Here is a 9,702-nt window from a genome sequence, read left to right as displayed (position 1 = left end):
AGAGGAGGAAGGGTGTCTCAGTGCGATCTCAGTTGGGAATCGGTTACATATTGTAAAACTCCATTGTATAGATGAAGAAACTGAGGCTCAGAGGTGGGGCATCTTGCCTGGGTTCTAGTGCAGATCTATCTGATTACTAAGTCTTTGCCTCTTTCATTGCCATCGGCCAGGACTTGGTTTGCACTGAGAACTGGGCAGAACCAAATTTAAAAATTGAGAGGGGGTCCTGCCCATCAGGATCCTGGTGTGTGAGTTGTGGGCATGGAGAGTAAGTCTGACCACTGAGTAGTCTCTTGATCTAATATAATGCTGATTTAATGTTTTGGGTTTTTTTTTTAATTACTAAATAAGTAAATTAATAATAAATAATTCCTGCTCATTCACCACACTCACCCTCACACCAAGCACCTCAGGGCCCTTGCACTGGCTGTTCCCTCCAACTAGAGTGCCCTCACACTGGCTGTTCCCTCCACCTGCAGTGCCCTCCCCCCAAATATTTATTGGTTGACTCCTCTCTTTAGGTTCTGCACAACTGTCACCTCCTCCAGGTGACTTTCCATGAAGTTTCCATCTGAATGTCATTCCCCCTCAGCATATCACAGCACTTAACCATGATCTGTATCTTTTGTTTCTATTTGATTCCTTGTTTTAGAGCTGTCTCCTCCACTAGAATGTTGGCCTCACTAGGTTTTTTTCCCCACTGCCTTATCCCCAGCCCCTAAAGTAGTGCCTGGCAGTAAATGTGGAAAGAAAGAAGGGCAAAAGGAAGCAAAGAAATCAATGAGGGAACAAATGAGTGAATATATACATGTAAGGCTAAATAAATGAAATGGTATAGATGAATAAAAGAGACTATATGGAAAAAGGACCCCAACTTTCCATATTTGGAATATAAACAGATTGAGAGAAACAAAAAGACAGTTATTTTATTTCTGTTTAAAAATCCTTATGTGAGGAGAACTAGAAATTTTATATAAAAAGGGGCCCTGGCAATTTGCTAGGGTGAATGTTGGGGATCAGTCAGAGATGACAGCATTGGAAGGGTTGGTGGGGGAGAAATGGGGCTTGAGGGCCTGGAGGCCAGGAGTGGAGGGCAGGAAACAGCGGCTGCCAGGGGAGGAGGCGCAGAACAGGTGGGCAGGGTGACTCAGTCATCCCACTCATCGTCCTCATCCTCATCACCGGCCTGGTCCTCCCCTTCGTCTGGAGGAAAAGAGAAAGCAGGTCTCAGGATGAGCATAAGGGTTCAAGGGACCTGAGTGGGGTGAGGTTCCTGGGGTCTGAGAGTCAGGACTCAGGGTCCTGGGGGACTGAGGTCTCCTGCTGGAAATCACATCCGGGGCCTGTGTAGTTGGATGAGGAAGGGGCCCCCTCAGAGGAACAAGAGTTAGGGTATGGGTTGGAGTTGGAGTTGAAGTTAATGTCATTGTCAAAAATATGGTTAATTGGGATATTACTGTCGCTCACACAAGGGTTAACGTTAACGGGTTTGTTACTTAATTGGGTGGATTTAAATATTATTAGCAAAGATGGAGTATATTACAATATTACTATTTCATACCAGGTTAATGTTTATATTGTTGATACATAATGGGTTATTGACAATATCGCTATCAAAGATGAGATTCATTACAATATTGTCATATAATGGATTCATAGTAATCTTGTGGATGTACTCTGGGATACATGTTAATACTGCCAATAATAGGTTGAGGTCCATATTACCCTCATATAATTGTCATATAATGACAATATCGTTGACACATCAGGGGATTAATGTTAACATTATTATATAAAGATTTGACTAGTTATATAATTATCACATAATGAGCTAATGTTCACCTATTGACACATGGAGTTAGAGTTAATATTATTGTCCAAGGTGAGGTTCTTTATAATATCATCACACGTGGACTAATGTTAACACTACTGAACATACAGGATTAATATTAATACTGTGGACATGCCTTGGCATTAATGATAATATTATCATCAAAGATAGAGTGAAACAGGTACGCCTGGGTGGCTCAGTCAGTTAAGCCTCCAGCTCTTGATTTCAGCTCAGGTCACGATCTCACAGGTTTGTGAGTTCAAGCCGGTCATCAGGCTTTGCACTAATAGTGCAGAGCCTGCCTGGGATTCTCTCTCTCCCTCTCTCTCTCTGCCCCTCCCCCTCCTGCATATGCCTGTGCCCTCGCTCTCTCTCTCTCTCAAAACAAATAAACTTTAAAAAAAGATAGAGTGAATTATATTATTGTTCCATAATACAATGTTAACATTGTCAAAAAGGAGATTGATACAAGAGTCATGTATGGATACTATTACTATTGATGGTAACCGTTGGGGTTATTTTTAGACCAACACTAGCCTTGGGAACCAGGCTCTGTCCTGGCAAAGGGCAGGCTCTCACCTGAGGAGTGGATGGCTCTGCTTCTCTTCTGCATCACGTGCATCAGGGCTCCCACCAACCCTTCCGATCTCGGAGGTGGAGGCTGCAGCGCTGAGCTCTCTGGGGCCCCAGGGGTCTGCAGCAAGCAGGGTTCAGCACAGAGGGTTCAAAGTCCGTGACTGGAGCACTCCTCCCTGCCCCTTCATTACTTCCCCTCCCATACACTCCAGTCCCCTTCAAGGTTCCCAGCCTACCTCGCCCCACCAACCTCCCAGCCCTGTTACTGAAACCCCAAAGACTGGGACCTCCATTAATTTCAGCCCTGGCCCCCTAATATCCTGGCTTGCCCAGCACACCCGAGCCCCAGACCCCCAACCCTCAATCCTGCCCATCTTCACCTTGTTCAGCTGAATTCCCTGCCGGATTTGATCCAAAAGTGCCCCCCGACCTCCACTGGGGGCCAGGCCCCCCACAGGCCCCAGAGCAGGAGGAGGGGGAGGGACTGGCCCATCATCAGAGCTGGGTGGTGGTGGTGGTGGTGGTGGTGGTGGTGGAGGCACAGGAGTCCCTCCAGGTCCAGAGGGCGGAGGGGGCGGTGGTCCAGAACGTCCAGTGGCTGGAGGGGGTGGTGGTGGAGGGCCCCCTCGGCCTGGGGGTGGGGGTCCCCGGGGAGTTGGAGGGGGTGGAGCACCTCCCAAAGGTACAGGGGGCAGTGGACCAGAACGACCCTTGTTGCTCCCAATAGTAGGGGGCCGGGGGGGCTGGTTTCCTCCTCGGGATGGCGGTGGGGGCGGTGGAAGTGGCTCTGAGGGGGGAAAATAACACATAGCTATTGTTATAGTTTTCTTCAGAGCCTCAGTTTTGCTCATTTATAAAATGGGTACCCCAACTGATCAACTCCTCATTCAAGGAGTATAAGGGTTTCCATGAGGACTGAGTGACTATATCTCTTAAAAACCAGCTACTAGGGCTGGAGAAGAAGGGGGGGACTCACCCTGGCGCCTCATCTCCTGCCGCACAGCCTCCAGCCCACCCTGGTCCTCAATGAAATCATAGATAAGCTTGGAGGTCTCGGCATCTGTGAGCTGGGCCTCACTGATTCCTGCCCTGGAGAACAGACTCCGCAGATCCGGGTCCAGGTTGTTTACCTGCCCAGGAGGAAAAAGGCCAGGGCAGGGGTGGGGGAATAAAGTGGATAGGGAAGGGGCACAGGTTATCAATAGGTCCACCCCCGAGAGGGATCTTCTGAGAGGGGTGTAGAAAGGGTGGGGTCTAGGGGTAGGTCTGAGCCAGTGGACTATGGAAGGGCAGGTGGGTAGTAAAGTGGGTCAAGGGGTCTTTGGAATTACTCACGTCAAATCCATTCTGGGGGTCCCACCCCACGTGGCTGACATGTCTGGGGGAGGTGAGGAGATCCCAGTGAAACCCCACTGCGCTTCCTTCCCTCCCTTCCTAGTGAAGCCCTCTTGCCTTCTGCCCAGAGAGACTCCGAGGAGCCAGAATTAATGAATGAGTCACAAGTGAATGACTGAGTGACTGAATGAGAGCAACAGTTATAGAATTAGAAGGGGTCCATAGTTTGTGGTGCCCATCTGTCTACCCATCCCTTTTTCTACCATCCATCCACCCATCCATTTGCCCACCTAGCCATTTGCATCCACCTGTCAGACCACTGATCTATTGTACATTTGTTTCTCTACTCATCTTCCTATATACATCTGTTTACCCATTTGTCCACCAATCTATCTTCACACATACTTGATCATCCACCCAACCACTTACCCATGTGCTCACCTTTCAATCCATCTACTCTTTTGTCCACCCATTCAACCACATACTTTTGTCTGTCTACTTATCCATTGAACTGTCCATTCATCCACATATCTGGCCACCTGTCCATCCCCATCCACCTTGTTTGTGAACCAACCAGATATCCATCCATCTGTCCACACACTCATCCACTCACCCATCCATCTGCCTACCCACTTTCCATTTACCCATTCACCCATCCATCCACCCACCTATCCATTCATTCCCCAACTCACTCACTCTTTCATCCATCCATTCATCCATTCATCCATTTACCCATCTACCCACCCATCCATTCACCCACCAGCCCACCCAGAGTGGGACTTAGGTGAAGCAAGTGAGGTGCCTAAGGCGTAAAATTTAATGGGGCCCTCACTCTCAGAGTCATTAGTTACAGTTGCATGACCCTTAGAGTAACTACCTCTATAAATTTTGCAACCTTGGCACCTCGCTTGCCTCTCCCTAGTCGTGGCCTTGCATCCACCCACCTATCCACGCATCTACCTACCCACCCACCCATGTGCCCATCCTTCCATCTACTCAGCTCTCTTCCTGTCCAACTTTTCATTCACCCCCCCCAGAGGGATCTGTGGGACCAGTGGGGAGAGGTTCTCACTTGAATCCACTGGGTGCACCAATATCAGCTTTGCTGATCTTTTTCTTCCCTGAGCGTTTCTTATCAGCTGGGCCAGGCCCAGGTGCTGGGAGCCCACGGTATCGTGAACTTGTAATGTCCGGGTTTTGGATGTCCACTGTTACTAGCCCCAGGGACAGGGGGCCAGCTGCTGGGCCTGTGGGGAAAATAGTGTGATTGAGCCATTGACCTACTTACCTACCAACCAAAGCATAGGGGCAAGAGACAGGAAGAGTGTTGAGGGAATCTGTGTGTGTGTGTTTGATGGTCACAGAGGGAGTGGGTAAGGGGTCCAAGTAGGGTTTATGGAGAAGTGGATGAGTGGATTCTACAAGCCATTCTTACATTCACCAATTCATTTATTTATTCATTCACTCATGCTTATCACTTAAGTATTGATTCATTCATTCATGGCTCATTGACCAAATTATTTGTTAAATTATTCATTCAGTCAGTCGTTCATTCAATCATTGCTTTATTCACTGATTGAAATGTTATGTCAATTATTCATTTATTTGCTGTTCAATTCATTCACTTATTCATTGATTTACTCAATCATCCATCCATCTATTCATCCATATATCCACATACTCATTCTCCTATACATCTATGTTTTCATCTTCCCATCAATTCATCCCCCACTCAACCATCTATCCACCACCAATCCATCTACCCACCCATTCGCCCACTTATCTCTACACCCACCCAACTACTCATCCATCCACCCACTCCCCACCCATCTATCCATCCACTCCCCCACCCACCTGTCCACTCAGAGACACAGGAAAGAATCAGCACTCACCCCCTTGGTCTCCACCTGGGTGCGGAGGCAGGGGTGGGGGCCCTCTTCTCTCTGGAGAGATGGAACGGATAGAGAGCTATTACAACCCTGCCACAGGTTCCTGGGCTAGCCCTTTATTACCTTCCTTGAACTTGAGGACTCACCTTCATTGGCTGGTGCTGGTGGTGGGGGTAGCTGGCGTCTATCTGTGGAGAGACGGATGGACTGGGAACCAGAACCATAAGAGGAGCTTTTCCAGCTCCCTACCTTTGCATGTACTCCTGCCCAACCTCGTTTTCTCCCCCAAGGCCTCCTCACCTCCACTTTGCCTCTGATTCCTTTTTTGTATCTTCTCCTGCACCAGGGCCCGGAAGGCCTGGGCCTCGCCCTCGTCTGCAAAGTTCAGCCCTGCTTGGCAGTCCTGCACATATCTTGGGTTCAATAGCCTTCCAGGCCCCCCACACCTTTCCCATCTCCTCCCCACATCCCAACTGAGGCCCAGGGGTTGAGTGGCCACTTACATCTCCAGCAAAAGTGTGGAAGTAGGGGGTGGGAGTGGAGTAGACCAACTGTGAGTACAGTTCCTGTTCCCAGAGCAGCTGGCCAGCCTGGAGAGGTGGGAAACACACTGGCACTGAGGCCTGCCCGGGGTGGCAGGCCTCTGTTATCTGGGCAAGGAGAATGATATCATAATTTGGGGCCCCAGGATCACATTAGAGATTTCCAGCTTAGCATCAGGGAGTTGGGGGTCTAGATGTCAGATGTGGAGGGTTGAGGTACAGTATGGGAGTTGGACACTGCAGTCAGAGATTTGGATTTGGGGTTCAGGGCCCTAGATGTGGGACTTGGGGGCTTGAATAGGAGGATTTAGGACTCTAGTCCTAGGAAACTGAACCCATTCACAGACTCCATCTTACATCCTTCCTTTATGGGGGCCTTCATTTGGACAGGTAGGGCTCCAGTCCTGGGAGTTGGGGTTGATATTTGAGGTTCAGACATATAGACTTGAAAGCTTTGGGGGTGGGGGATTCAGCCAAGGTGTATGTGCGATTTGAGGTTTGTGGAGCAGAGCTATGGCTTAGGAGCTAGGCAAACATTTAGGGTTCAGGAGTTATGATAGGGAATTTATGGGACCCAAAATGTTAAGTTTAGAAAAGATTTGAAGTTAAGGTAAAAATACAGGGCTCTTTTTGTTTGGAGTTCATTAAACAGAACTATACTGTTAGATTTAGGAGTTATACTAATATTTGGGGTTTTATAGATCTTGACATGGAGATTCTGGGTCAATTATCAAAAACAAAGAAAGGCAAACCAGAGTTTGACATCTGGATGAAGTCTTTGGTCCCGGGGCTCAGGTTTACTGATCTGTCCAAGGCCTTGGGGCTATGGACACAGGTATGGGTTTGCAGGGTTGAAAACTGGTTTGCATGTCCAGTGCGGGGAGGTGGGAGTCACCTGAAGGCCGTAAAGACGGATGAAGTAGGACTTCTGGGGGTTATCCTTCACGAAGCACACAGCCCCACAATGCTCCTTGGTCCAGTGCTCTGCTCCGGGAGGCAGTGCCAGGTAGAGCTGAACAACGGCGGTGGCCAGTGTCTGGGAGGGAAGAGCAGGGCTCATTGGAATCTGGTCAGCCAGAGGGTCCAGTTCTCCCATGTCCGTGGCTGTTAGGGCTCCAAAGGAAGAGCCACGGCCAGAGGGAGAGTTGACAGACTTGGAAATCAAGATCTTCCTGGGATCGGTGAATGGGGCTAAGTGGATTCTAAGAGAGGAGATGATGGAGAAGGGAAGGAGGAGAGGAAGAGGGGAAGGAAGAAGAGGAAAGGAGAAGGATGGGGAAGATGAGGAGGCAGAGAGGAGTAGAGGAAGAGGAGGAAAGGGAGGGAGACAGGGAGGGCTAGGAGATCCCCAGCTCACCCAGCATTTCCGACCCAGCATCTCGAAGAGTCGCTGGTTCTCGTGGTCCTGGAGGAGCGTGGAGGGTACGTTCTGCTGAACCCCTGGTCCTCCGCGAACCCCAGACCTGCCTCCCACAGGGCCCCCACTCATGGTGCCTCCTGCCCTTGTCCTCTCCGGCTAGGCTCTGGGTGCAGGGTAAGAAGAGGAACTTCCGCAGTGAGCAGGGGAACAGGAAGTGCAAAAAACCACAAGGGAAACAAGTCCTCCAGGGGCCCCTGGGTGGGCCTGGCCTCCTCCTCCCTCCCTAGAACAGGCTTGGACCCTCCTCCCTCAGACTGGGGCCCTCTTCCATTCAACTGGTTAAGACCCATCTTTTCGACCAGCTCAGGTCCTCTTCTTCTATTCTTACTCCCTGAGGCCCATCTCCCTCTGACTGGCTCAGATCCTCTTCCCTCTGATTGGATGACAGCAAGAGCTAGGCCACTGCTGCACTTCTGCCGGGGGACACTATGGCAGGGAGCAGTCATGGAGCTGGGCAGTCTCCTTCCTCCCCAAAGCATCCAGTTGGTCTGGGCCTGAGGCCCAAGGCCCCTCATGCTGAAGAATTACTGTGTTTAAACCTTTCTTCTAATGACACTGGGAGTGCCTGGGATCCCACCCCTCTCCTGAGACCCCAACAATGCGTATGCACCCAGCTCACTTCCCCATCCCTTACTCTTGCCTCCCCACAGTTCCCAAATGATTTTCTGCTTATCATCCTTTTATAGCATATATGAATGCCTAGTCAACATCTTGTTTAGTTTTCATTGCTTTTGAACTTTTAAAAGTCAGTCATCTTCAGAGTCTTGCTTTTTCCCCACACAACATTCTATTTTTATCCAACGTTTATGTAGCACTGAACATGTATGCCACACTGTTCTGCCCTCTTCGTAAATATCGACTCATCTAAATCCTCATAACAGCCTATGGGGCATACACTCTTACCATGTCCATTTGATAGTGGGAAATGAGGGAACTGAGGCACACGGCGTTTCCATGATTTTTCCCAGTAGCTCCCAGCTCGCAAGTGGTAGTTCAGTCCTCATTTCTCCGTGGGCCTCAATTTACCATTTGGGGACATGAAGCTCTCAGGCACATACAGCAGTCTGGGGGAGCTGAGCAGGTCTGGGGTGTAACTGACATTCTCTGGTACCTGCAGGGAAACAACACATCTCAAGGTGGGACCCACACTCGTGCCTGGAAACCTTCAAGCAAGTACAGAGCTTCTCTCCCAAGCCGAAACTCAAAGTTCCTTCTGATGGGGCAATTCCAGCCTCCCTCCCTCCCCTCCTCACAACTCAGCCTTGGGCACCTACAACTCACCAGACAATTTAGGCAATTTCGTACCTCTGCCTGGAGCGCCTTCTGGCTTGTCCATAGGGCAAAGCTCTGCTTTGTTGCTTTGTCAAAGAGCCATTGTATTCATTCATTTTAATACTGCTCATCATGCTCTTGCCCTGTGCCATGCGTATCTCCAGTATCTGGCACAAACTAGACACCAAATAAATGTTTACTGAAGGAATCAATAAGGGATTAGTGTCGGATTTAGGTTTTCTTTTTTTAATTTTTTAATTTTTTGTGGGGGAGGGGCAGACAGAATCCCAAGCAGGCTCCACACTATCAGTGTGGAGCCCAATGTGGGGCTCAGACTCACGAAACATGAGACCACGGCCTGAGCCAAAATCAAAAGTCGGATGCTTATGTATGTTAACTACCTTGAATTTATTTATTTTTTTTTTTATGAGAGAGAGAGAGAGAGAGAGAGAGAGAGAGGGAAGGGCACAATGAGTGAGGGGCAGAGTGAGAGAGAATCCCAGGAGGAGCAGAGGGAGGGAGAGAGAGAGAGAGAAAAGAGGGGCTCACCCAATGCGGGGCTCAAGATCACCCAAAGCAAGGCTCAAGCTCACCCGATGGGGGATTCAAACCCACGAACTGTGAGATCATGACCTGAGCCGAAGTCCTGAGCCACCCAGGCACCCACTAACTTGAATTTAAATAAATAAATTAATTAATTATTTAAAAAAAAAAGTCTGATGCTTAACTGACTGAACCACCCAGGTGCCCCTGATTTAGTGTTCTGAGCTTTTTCTAAGTGCCTTACATTTATTAACTGGTTTCACTTTCACAAATGACCCCACGAGGGAAGCACTG

At 49.1% G+C, this 9,702-nt stretch overlaps 1 protein-coding gene across 1 annotated transcript; it reads right to left on the bottom strand.

The window, feature by feature from the left end:
• Positions 1-900: 900 nt before the first annotated feature.
• WAS (WASP actin nucleation promoting factor) lies at positions 901-7,977 on the bottom strand. Its single transcript, XM_027054077.2, has 12 exons — positions 7,531-7,977; positions 7,069-7,209; positions 6,135-6,221; positions 5,932-6,034; positions 5,778-5,819; positions 5,635-5,685; positions 4,815-4,989; positions 3,743-3,785; positions 3,384-3,537; positions 2,788-3,194; positions 2,411-2,525; positions 901-1,203 (listed from the first exon to the last, which is right to left on the bottom strand). Exons 1-12 carry the CDS (start codon positions 7,660-7,662, stop codon positions 1,148-1,150), a joined length of 1,506 nt encoding a protein of 501 aa, XP_026909878.1. The 5' UTR covers positions 7,663-7,977; the 3' UTR covers positions 901-1,147.
• Between the last annotated feature and the right edge of the window lie 1,725 nt (positions 7,978-9,702).

Source organism: Acinonyx jubatus, chromosome X (assembly GCF_027475565.1).
Source record: "Acinonyx jubatus isolate Ajub_Pintada_27869175 chromosome X, VMU_Ajub_asm_v1.0, whole genome shotgun sequence".
In the NCBI taxonomy this organism is placed as follows: Eukaryota; Metazoa; Chordata; class Mammalia; order Carnivora; family Felidae; genus Acinonyx; species Acinonyx jubatus.
Note: the sequence above shows the minus strand (reverse complement) of the source record. Positions and strands in the feature narration are given on the sequence as shown.